At 38.0% G+C, this 12004-nt stretch overlaps 1 protein-coding gene across 1 annotated transcript; it reads right to left on the bottom strand.

Moving 5' to 3' along the window:
* Window positions 1-5170: 5170 nt before the first annotated feature.
* il10 (interleukin 10) lies at window positions 5171-7610 on the bottom strand. Its single transcript, XM_063909768.1, is given in 6 exon segments — window positions 5171-5512; window positions 5514-5579; window positions 5695-5757; window positions 6438-6602; window positions 7090-7149; window positions 7271-7610. Coding segments are annotated over 6 exon segments (591 nt in total). The 5' UTR covers window positions 7436-7610; the 3' UTR covers window positions 5171-5440.
* Window positions 7611-12004: the final 4394 nt, after the last annotated feature.

Here is a 12004-nt window from a genome sequence, read left to right as displayed (position 1 = left end):
ATAAATAAATATTCTTAAGGACATTCTTTAAAAGGAAAACAATCGCAGGCCTCAAAAGCACATGGTATGTAAAAAAGAGAAGAGTGACCATACATTTGAAATATTAAAAATGTATCTTCAAAAATCTGAAACACCTCTAGTAGAATTTTAAGAATTGTTGTTACAGTGGGGAGAAAAAGTATTTGATAGACTGCCGATTTTGCAGGTTTTCCCACTTACTTTGTGACTAAATGGATTTTAAATCCTGATTAAAACACTGATAATTTGAGCAGATTTGTTCCACATAGAAAACAAAGATTGTTAGTTTAAATTAACAATACCAAAGCAGAGATGGGTGTATGTCAGTGTCAGATGAGATAATACAATATTTACTGTGATCAGTGAACTTGTACATGTAGAAGTCTGTAATTTTTTATCATAGGCACTCTTCAGCTGTGAGTAACGGAATCTAAAACAAAAATCCAGAAAATCACATTGTATGATTTTTAAATATTTAATTTGCATTTTATTGGATGACGTATAAGTATTTGATACATCAGAAAAACAGAACTTAATATTTGGTACAGAAACCTTTGTTTGCAATTACAGAGAGCAGACGTTTCCTGTAGTTCTTGACCAGGTTTGCACACACTGCAGCAGGGATTTTGGCCCACTCCTCCATCCAGATATTCTCCAGATCCTTCAGGTTTCGGGGCTGTCGCTGGGAAATACGGACTTTCAGCTCCCTCTAAAGATTTTCTATTGGGTTCAGGTCTGGAGACTGGCTAGGCCACTCCAGGACCTTGAGATGCTTCTTACGGAGCCACTTTTTAGTTGCCCTGGCTGTGTGTTTCGGGTCGTTGTCATGCTTGAAGACCCAGCCACGACCCATCTTCAATGCTCTTACTGAGGGAAGGAGGTTGTTGGCCGAGATCTCGCGATACATGGCCCCATCAATCCTCCCCTCAATACGCTGCAGTCGTCCTGTCCCCTTTGCAGAAAAGCATCCCCAAAGAATGATGTTTCCACCTCTATGCTTCACGGTTGGGATGGTGTTCTTGGGGTTGTACTCATCTTTCCTCATCCTCCAAACACGGCGAGTGGAGTTTAGACCAAAAAGCTCTATTTTTGTCTCATCAGACCACATGACCTTCTCTCATTCCTCCTCTGGATCATCCAGATGGTCATTGGCAAACTTCAGACGGGCCAAGACATACGCTGGCTTGAGCCGGGGACCTTGCGTGCACTGCAGGATTTTAATCCATGACGGCGTGGTGTGTTACTAATGGTTTTCTTTGAGACTGTGGTCCCAGCTCTGTTCAGGTCATTGACCAGGTCCTGCCGTGTAGTTCTGGGCTGATCCCTCACCTTCCTCATGATCATTGATGCCCCACGAGGTGAGATCTTGCATGGAGCCCCAGACCGAGGGAGATTGACCGTCATCTTGAACTTCTTCCATTTTCTAATAATTGCGCCAACCGTTGTTGCCTTCTCACCAAGCTGCTTGTCTATTGTCCTGTAGCCCATCCCAGCCTTGTGCAGGTCTACAATTTTATCCCTGATGTCCTTACACAGCTCTCTGGTCTTGGCCATCGTGGAGAGGTTGGAGTCTGTTTGATTGAGTGTGTGGACAGGTGTCTTTTATACAGGTAACAAGTTCAAACAGGTGCAGTTAATACCAGTAATGAGTGGAGAACAGGAGGGCTTCTTAAAGAAAAACTAACAGGTCTGTGAGAGCCGGAATTTACTGGTTGGTAGGTGATCAAATACTTATGTCATGCAATAAAATGCAAATTAATTATTTTAAAATCATATAATGTGATTTTCTGGATTTTTGTTTTAGATTCTGTCACTCGCAGTTGAAGTGTACCTATGATAAAAATGACAGACCTCTACATGCTTTGTAAGTGGGAAAACCTGCAAAATCAGCAGTGTATCAAATACTTGTTCTCCCCACTGTCTATTAGGCTCTTCCAAAAAGTAATATTATCTCAATAGCTTAAACAATCTTTTTTATAATAGTGTTTCTGATTCCCTTTGCAAACACCTGCTAGAGATAGCCATCTTCTTGTAACGTGTCCTACCTGTCCTGAGGTATTAGTGCAGTTGGTCATTTATTGAAAAAATTGTAATTAATGAATTTACCAAATTTTTCTGAATCACATCTCCAGCTATGACTCAGGTTGAGGGGTAGGCTTGGGATTTGTGGCCTAGACACGGAGTGCACAAACTCAACTCGTGACAAACTGGTATCACATTTGCTAGCATGAGTGACTCCGGGAATATACACATTTGCGTAGCAAAACAGTCTGGTGTCATTGAGTCAACCTAGACATTTGCCAACACTGGGGTGTTTAGAGCAGCTTCTGTATGATGCACAAGGTTATTTCTCCTCAGGTGCAAGGCAGCAGAAGGCATGCAGCTTCCAGCTTTGACTGTGACGAAACCTACAGTCATCTCTCTTGCTCTCAGGTAAGTGAGAAAGGGGGTAAAGGGGCTTTAGGGGAGTTCCTCATGATCGTAGTCCTCTAGAGGTTTTACCCCCTTAACCCACCTGCTACCAACCTCAGGACACATACCCACCCTTCAATGTTTTATCATCTGATAGTTGGAAAAACAAAATAGTTTATATAACTTTGTCGATCTTGTGTATGTAAAATACTATACACTGAATTGGTACGAGTAAGGAAGATACACATTACATACTGTATGTGCGTTCTCAAGTAAACAGTTAAACTCCTTTAGAGGATTTCTATCAAGGAAAATGTGATAAAATGTTACTTTATTAAAAAATAAGAATATAATGTTTTAGGTTGGAAAGAAAAAATGTGCATACATGTCGTTACTGTGTACCTCTTTTTAAAGTTGTGGGAAATAGGAAAGGTGGAGATTTCTGTGCTGAGGTGATGAAACACTTCTTTGAAGTGGCATACTGATTCTCACACACAAACACACATCCTCTCAGACATGACAGAGCGGGCTGACCTGCCCCAAACAACAAAAAGTGCAGAGGTTAAAGTGAAGCTTAGAATTTTCAGATTTTCAGATATGATCAAATAAGAAAGCTGTTTCGTCAGTTTTCATATATGCTGAAATCTGATTGTTTTGCTGTCAAGGGGAAATCTACATGTGGTAACTGAGGATGCTTAGATTTTTTTTTGCTGATACTTTTAAAAACCTGGTTTTTTGGAGAGAAATAAATTCAGTGTCTTCTAATAAATGTGTAATTGGGAAAATTAAGAATAGAGACTCTTACTTACTGGCACGTATGTCATATTTGCCAGGAAAGGCTAAAGGAAGAGCAGTCATGAAGTTCATATGGGGGTGCATAGAATGACACATCTTGCACTCAACAATTATCAGGGCATTATCGACACAATGCACTCGTTTTCTATTTTTATAGAAATGCTGATGAATTACAAACACTGAGACTCAAGTCGTAATAGAAACAGTGTGTCACTTTGCACTAAAGCAGCATCAGCAAAATATTTAGCTATCTTTATAATCTGTTTTGGAAAACTGATCTTGACTCATTGTTTGAGATCACAAAAAATCACCTAAAACCATGAATATTTTTGAAATAATGAATCAGAACGGATGTCTGATCTTCACAATTTTATGATGGCTTTTTGTTTTTATAACATCTCAGATACACTTCTCTAAATGAGGCCACAACTGTTGAAAAATAAACAACACTTTGATGTCATCCCATGTAATAAAGGAGATGCATGCTGTATCATGGTTACACTTTTAAAGAAAAAAGTCCACATCTTCATACTAAGGGACTATCAAGGGACTAAAGCCCAAGTGCTACTGAGGTGTCCCTGAGCCGTTCGCTACACTGCTCCCCGGGCGCCGTGCATAATGGCAGCCCACTGCTCCTAACACTAGGATGGGTCAAATGCAGATTGTAAATCTCCCCTCTGTGGGATGATTAAGGGTATATTCTTCTTGTTGTGCTGCTATCTTGCCATTTGACGGTAAAGGAGGGTGCCTTGTAGATTCATATTTTAATTAATAAAAGTAACAATTTTGTCTGTTATTCGTGCACATTCCAAACAGTGATTCAGCTTTTTGTATCAAAAACCCTTTTGTTGTACTCAGGGAATTGATACCTACTTATTTTCTTTATTATATGACATATACATACATGTTACAATTGTTGTTGTGTGTGTGTGTACGTGTGTGTGTGTGTACATGTATATATCTTATTTTTTACATATCCCTTTCATTTTTGTAAACTTATTTACTTGTTTATATATTTGATGCAGATGTGTACCTGGGTGCGGGGAGGGAGGGATGAGTGACTGTTTGATGTTTGTTCTGTTTTGTAAAAATTGAATAGAAATATATATTTTTAAAAAACCTTCTCATTGTTTCTCACCTTGCCTTGAAACCGTTGCTCTCTGTTAAAACACATCCGGTCAACCTGATCTTAACCAGCACATTAACAGCCTAAAGAAACTCATAATAACACTGGTCATGCCCTATCGGACAGTTGTTATGAATGATAACTTTGCATGAAGTATTGTCATTGATAGAATGATACTATGCAGATCATCCCACGTTGAATAAGTCACTGGCTGATGAAATGTCTTCGATTAGTTTCAGTGCAGAGGCCTGAGTCAAGTCGAGATCTTGTGAAATTTGAGTATCCCTTACATACAGTTAAATGTTATTAAGGCTGGTCTTATTTATTGCTCATAGAAAAGATGTTATCACTCAGACTAAATGTTTTGTGGTACAGCGGATGAAACCCTAAAAATACCACCTCTGGCTCTCACAGTGAAGAAGCTGACATATATAAAAGCTAAACACTTTTAATGCAGGGCTGCTTTTTTTCACCCTGTGTTACTTCTGTTTTAGACAATGTGTCTGAGTGAGATTGCTTTTTGCATGCTTGTGTGTGTGAGTGTGCAAATGTGCATATACCATGAAGGTGAGGCATGAGAGTAAGGCCGGCTAGTTACAGTTACGGTAAGTAAAGACACAGCAGGGCTGCTGCTGGTAAGTGACGTATATGGGTCACGTTTGAGGTTAGTGCATCAGCCTGTTTAGTCTAAATTTTAGTGGTTCCTCACATATAGACGGCAAAACAGCAGGATGTGATGTTTTCAGTGCTCTACTATTTACCCAGTCCTCATAAATGGCACATTAGCAGCTTGTAAAAGAAAGAAGCAAAAGAGTCATACATTGTCAACAAGTCATTTATTCTACTGCAATGCGAAACAATCTAAAATAAATACAAAAATACATTTTATATATAAAAATAAATATCACAATTTCAAAAGAGACAGTATTGTTCTTAACTTGATATAATGTGAGACTCAATATGGTCATAAAACGGAAACTTCTCCTCAAGACAAACGCAGAAGTTTAGCAGCCAACAAGAAAACCAGCGTCTCTGTAAATAATGTATTACATTGAATTAAAAAAAGGCAGGGGTCAATGGCTGTCAAGTTTACAGCAAGATATGGGTCAGCAGTTCTTTAAACGGTGGCTTGTCTGTTTCTGTGCCGTTTAGAAGCCAGATAGGTTTCAATGTAGTTGAACAGCAGATCCAGCTCCCCCATGGCTTTATAAGGACCTTTACTATTCATCTGCGAAACAAACACATGGCTCTGTTGGTTAAAATGAAAGGCTAACAAACAGGCATCATTTTTTTTATAAAGCAATATATCATTTCACAATTCAACCTGATATGTTAACACTCACCTGAGTGTAAGTAGAGTTTAGGTTTTCGATGTCAAACTGTTTCTTGCAGGAAAAGTAATTTCTCTGAAAAAGGAAAAAGAATCGACTTTAATTAGAAGCTTGTTTCCCTAATACATCCCTACCCAGGAACAAACGCACAGAAAGAAACTTTCGTCAGGAGCATGATCCCTTCAGTTTTCTTCCCTTTTTCAAGAATGTGATGAGTAATTACTGAGTGACTAATACAATATTATGATCTGTCATTCACCATTCTTCCTCTTTTTTCATGGTCAGCCATCTGCCTCATGTCAAAAAACACTGGGAATATTTCTGGAGCTTTTTGGATTTAGTCCAAACAAGGAAGGTGGTTTGGATTGTTTGGCTGTAGACATGGACTACATTTTTAATTAACTGAGTGACAGCTAATTACATGCATTCCTGAATAAATTACAGCTTGGTTGTTTCTGTAATGGAAACAACCAAGCAACAATGGCCGTAATGGCCCACGTGTCCATATGTTACTCTTGAGTAACCACAGTGCAATACTTGAAATACACAGTATTAAAACCCTTAAGGTTAGAGTTATAATGTTAGGTCTTCATACTGAAATTTACAAATGTTTCTTACTAAGCTTTTCAGACATTTTGCTCGGCATTGCGCACTGAATACTGTAACGACATCAATGGCATCCCTAGCCCGCACTTGGTGGACATTTACATCTTAATTGTCCTGTAGCAGGAATAAAACGCGTGTCAAATACTCACACATTTGATGACATCACTCTTTAGCTGGTCGAAGATGAGCTGAATTGACTCAATGGGAGGCTTTAAGTCCTTGGTGTCCTCGGTCACTCCGGCCATGGCTGTCGGCAGCACCTTGCTCAGGTAAAAGTCAAGGATGCTGTTCATGGTGTGGCAGGCAAATGGGCTCTATAGGAGGGAGACAAAGTCCATTGCCTGGTTAACTCTCTGAGGTCAAACCCCTTTTTTCAATTATTTGCCCCGCCTGGGCTTTTTTTGTTGTTGTAAATATTCTTTTAAAACATGAACCCTGTGCTCCACAATCAAGTAAGATACATGTTATTTTGTTCATAACAATCTAAGCTATCAGCAAGCTGCAGGGATATCACATGCATGTACAGATGGCTATGAGACCAAAAGAAAAAACAAGACGAAAATGTTACGACGCCTCAGATATGTATTCAAAATGCAAAATGAAGAGTAGTTTACAAGACTCCGGCGACAGCGTGCACCTCAGACTGTTGCATTGTGCCGCTTAACTCTTTACTGGCGTGCACGACGCGTGTCTTGCCTTAAAATTTGAGTCTGTGTTTATTTAATGATAGCCTTCCCTTTAGAATCAGCGCCCTTTGACCATAGTAAATGAGCTTCGTGCAGAGTTTATGCTGAAACTTACTTTAAAAGAGTCCTCGACGCTCTGGTCTAGCAGCGCTGTGTCCAAGTCATCGTTTGCTTCCTGTAAACAGAACAAGCTGGAGCTCAGTGACAGAGGAGAGAGAGTGCAGCATCACCCGCACACCGTCAACACCACATGCTGCTCTATCTTATGTCAGATTGTATGTTGAACTCCTACTCACATAGAAGTCTCTGATCTGGGAGTAGTCCTCTCTGAGCTTCTTTAGCCGGACAGGAAATTCCTCCACGAAACGACAGCACTGGTTGTTACACATGGGACTGCAGCATATAGTGCTGAAGAGAGACCAGAGAAGCAGGAGGGACAGCAGGAGAGACTGAGGAGCCATGATGAGGTACAGGCTGCTGGATCTTCTGGAGGCAGAGTTGATGGAGTGAAGATTCTGCTGGATCAAGTTTCCTGACTTCTGTGAGGCAAAATCTTCTTTTGAAGAGCTCTCTGAAAGGAAAGGTGCACATTTGGGCTCATCTCTTGTTTGAATTTATAGCCAAAAAAATAGGACTTAGGAGGGGAGGAGACTGACTGGAAGAGAACTAGTTAAACATCATGCATGCAGGGAAATTTTTCTTGAGAATCTTCCTCATACATGGGCAACTCCTCCCATGAGATAAGCTGATACAAGGAAAACAATCTGACAAATATTTTGAGAATTGTGATATGACATAACTTGGCTTTCCTTATTCATTTTATATTTTGTAGCTATTCTTTTTTTATTTTAATTTACATACTTTTATTATAATAATAATAATAATAATAATAATAATAATAATAATAATAATAATTATTATTATTATTATTATTATTATTATTTTATTATTATTCCTTCTATATTTATTCCATTTTACTTTAATTACTTTCATCAACAGTTTATATATATATATATATATTTACAGTATATACACACACACACACACACACACACACACACACACACACACACACACACACACACACACACACACACACACACACGCACACACACACACACACACACACACACACACACACACACACACACACACACACACACACACACACACGCACACAAACACACACACACACACACATGCACACACACACATATCATTATAGATACTAAGGTGCAAACAAATCTGGTCATAATGGCTTCAGATCATCATATCATTTATTGTATTCACATATCTCCACCCAGATGGAAATCGATATTAGATTGTGGTTTGAGTTGATGACGCGGTGGATTCCCTCTGTTCGTCAGAGGAGCCTTATAATATTTGCATGAGTCAGGTCATGTGACATCACTCATTTTAGTTTTTTGCTGTAAGTATGTGAATGAAGTCATGTAATTATTTCCATCAGGTGAGGTTTGCATATATGCATATACCACTATATTGTAAAAATTAAATAGAGAAGTCCTTAGAGGTGTTTCCCCTACAGTACTTTTTCTGTTGTACGGAATACCCATTTATCCATAACTAAGGTCTCGCTGTCTGTCCACTTTACAATTTATCTGAATCCATGAATCTGTTTTGCAACATCGGTATTTTGAAAAAGTAATGAGACAAAATCATTGCCCTAAGAGTGATTTCTTGCAGTTAAAGGTCATTGACAGATAAAAACACACTGTACTTCATCACATCTGATCATTCACTTCTTTTAGTTAAAAACAAAAGACTCAAACCATTAGAAGCATTTAAGTCCCTGAAAACAATCATTTCAAATGTTAAAGGTTAACAGATGGATATAAATACCAGCCGGTCTTGCAATAGCCCTAAATAAAATGCCATCTGAATAAACAACAATGAAAATGACTTTAATCATAAAACCAGAATTCCTCTTCATCCTCTTATAATTCCGATGTTACAACTTCACTCCTCTGCCATCTTTGCCCAAATCATGTTTCTTGGTGCGGCTGCTGGATTTGCGATATCGAGAATAGCTATAAAACCGTATTGAAGGTTATCTTTAGAACATCCATGATCATTTCAGGTGCACACATTTCTTCCATTGCTTGGAATTTACTGACATATCATACTAGATGTAGAGATTTAGTTATAAAAAAATAGAGGTCTGATAACGAAGTCACGATTAAAAACAATTCATTTGATGATTAAAGACAAAAAGCTACACTTTGACCTTAAAAATACACTCAATGGCACTCAATAATAAGGTATTTTAACAGAAATGAATAATGAATTTATTTGAAAAATGTATATTTTATACTTAATTCAGCCAGATAAAGTCTCATTAAGACAAAATAACTTTTGAATGGAGCGCAGCATCAAAGCAAAAGTGAATACAAACAAAATAAAAAGGGTAAGACTTTTGTGACAAAAAGGTATTCAAACTGAAAACAAACAGAGACTGTGAAGGTTTTGGATTTAAAGAAGAACAAGGTCAGAAGATCATTATTCAGATAATTCAATGAATTGCTCAATCCAAGTAACATCGGAAAAAACATAGTGCGACAATATGCAGCAAATGTAGTTATTGTACTTACAAATAGAAATTACAGAGGCACAACAGAAAAATGCTAGCTTGAGTTATGCTAGATTTATTTAAATGACAAGATATTCTTTAAATTTGAACATTTTAACTTGCAATTTAATGTCGTGCTATCCACCTAAAAATGCATTACCTCCTCCAAACAGCAAGTATACCTTATATATTTAAATATATAATAATAATAATAATAATAATAATAATAATAATAATAATAATAATAATAATAATAATATTAATATTAATATTAATAATATTAATACATATAAAAGTTAATTTGTGAAATTCTCATGAGTCAGCAGGAACCTGTATGGGAAACCCCTCTTGACTCTGTGTGGCACTGACTGTATGTGTGTGTGTGTGTGTGTGTGTGTGTGTGTGTGTGTGTGTGTGTGTGTGTGTGTGTGTGTGTGTGTGTGTGTGTGTGTGTGTGTGTGTGTGTGTGTGTGTGTGTGTGTGTGTGTGTGTGTGTGTGTGATTTCATGACTTGTTGTGGTTTATAGTTTGGCCAGAAAAACTGTTGATAAAACTGACATCACACTCAAACAGAATTAGTGGGTCATGAAAGTGCATGTATTACGTGTTTATTGGTGGTTCAAAGTATTACCAATCATTAATCCTAATGGGAGTCGTTAAATAATAAACTGACAAATGAATGAAGGTTTTTTACTGAATGATGCAACAGATTTGCAAATAATAGATTATGAGATTTAAGTAGGTGTGTGTGTGTTTTTATTTTTATTTCAGTGTATGCTATGTTTTAATGAGGCAAATACATTGAAATTAATGATACAATTTTAGGTAATTCTTTACTTAATGTATTGATCTATAGGAGGCTTCATGTCAGCCAGTTAATGTTCAGTGTACACTCAAACCAGATGTAAGAGTCAGCGATATTTGTTGCCCTCTTATTCTGATCAAACCTTCTTTCTCAGAGTGGGGCAGAAGCTGAATCATTCTAGCCTTATCTTACATATTTCACTCTGCTGATCGCTAACAGTCAGAGAAACATCGTCTGCTCTGGTGATGATCTGATCGTGCCTCGTTATGTACTTAACTTAGTTTCTGATTTTGTCACTTACCAGTGATCTGAATCTGTAGTCAGCAATTACTGTTGCACATTACCTGAAACATGCAGATATCATATCCAGTCAATGCAGCCCCTGTTGGAACATGAATCACAGTGGAACGCCAGATTACATTGACTTGGTAGCCAGCTCCATGCCCATCTTAACTTTGAGTCTCTGAGCTTTGCACAATACAGGCGCTCCCAATTCACCATCGTTTTATTTTCAGTCACTTTTTTTCTCACGTTTCTTTTATTTTGCTGTGCCTGGATATGTGCATTTAGAGGAAATCTATGCTTTTACAAAATAGATTAACCACATTACTCTTTCACTTTCACTCCGGTCGACTGTATGTGTGCATCTGTGTGTGTGGCCTCGAAGCCTTCAGTAGTCCATTTCTGTTTTGTTTTTTGTCAAGCAATGATTGTAATGCAAACATAAATAATAGTAGTCAGTGTGCTAAAGTGTTTTCCAGTTGTTACAATAAGGCTACAACAAAAATAAAATTATGATAAATGTGTACCAGGTGAGAAAAAAGTCACTGCCTCCAAGCCAATTCAAATTCACATTACTAAATTGGTGTTGTATAAAAGCTACTATGTGGGTGGGCACAATGCCAAGTATCAGGATTGTGTGCAATGGGAAGGAAACTTGGAACTTCATCTCTGTTTCTTGTGAGTGACCCCTCATGGATTTCCTATGAATTCTTTAGTCATTTTGACTTCCTTATTGAATCCCCCTTAATAGGCACTGTCAGTTTCCACCCTGTTGGCACATCAACTACTTTACCCTCTGAATAAACCATGCAAATGTGTTTTTTAATGTATATTTAAAAGGTAACAGCAGATTTCCTCTGAAACCTTATTATTTCAACAGAGCTGAGCATGCATCATTAGTAGGTTGTATTGATGTACCTGAACTGAAGTATCTGTGAAACTGCTGAGCAAATCTTAGGAGATGAAACTTTGTAATTCCCACAGCAACAATGTTCCGTTTGACCTGGCTATTCTCAGTAAATCAGATTTAATCAACCTAAGCTCCACATTCACCCAGGGACCGGCTTCAGTGTGATGCTTCCATAAGTATGACACCCAATTTTCCATACTGTAATTGTGCACAGTAGGGTGGAAATGCGTAAGCACATGCGTACATGGCTATTTACATCTGTACCTGAGAGGGTGTTAACCGCACTTATGTAAGCACTGCTCATTGTGACAGCTCATATTTTCCCATGGTGTTCAAACATCTGAGTGCTGAATTAGTGAAAGTAAAAAATCAACACTGTTTCCTAATGCAATTTAAGTGATGATTCTCAGTTTCATTGATTTTGATCCACGAATGTGCCTGTCAAC

This window comes from Eleginops maclovinus, chromosome 20 (genome assembly GCF_036324505.1).
Source record: "Eleginops maclovinus isolate JMC-PN-2008 ecotype Puerto Natales chromosome 20, JC_Emac_rtc_rv5, whole genome shotgun sequence".
Lineage (NCBI taxonomy): Eukaryota > Metazoa > Chordata > Actinopteri > Perciformes > Eleginopidae > Eleginops > Eleginops maclovinus.
Note: the sequence above shows the minus strand (reverse complement) of the source record. Positions and strands in the feature narration are given on the sequence as shown.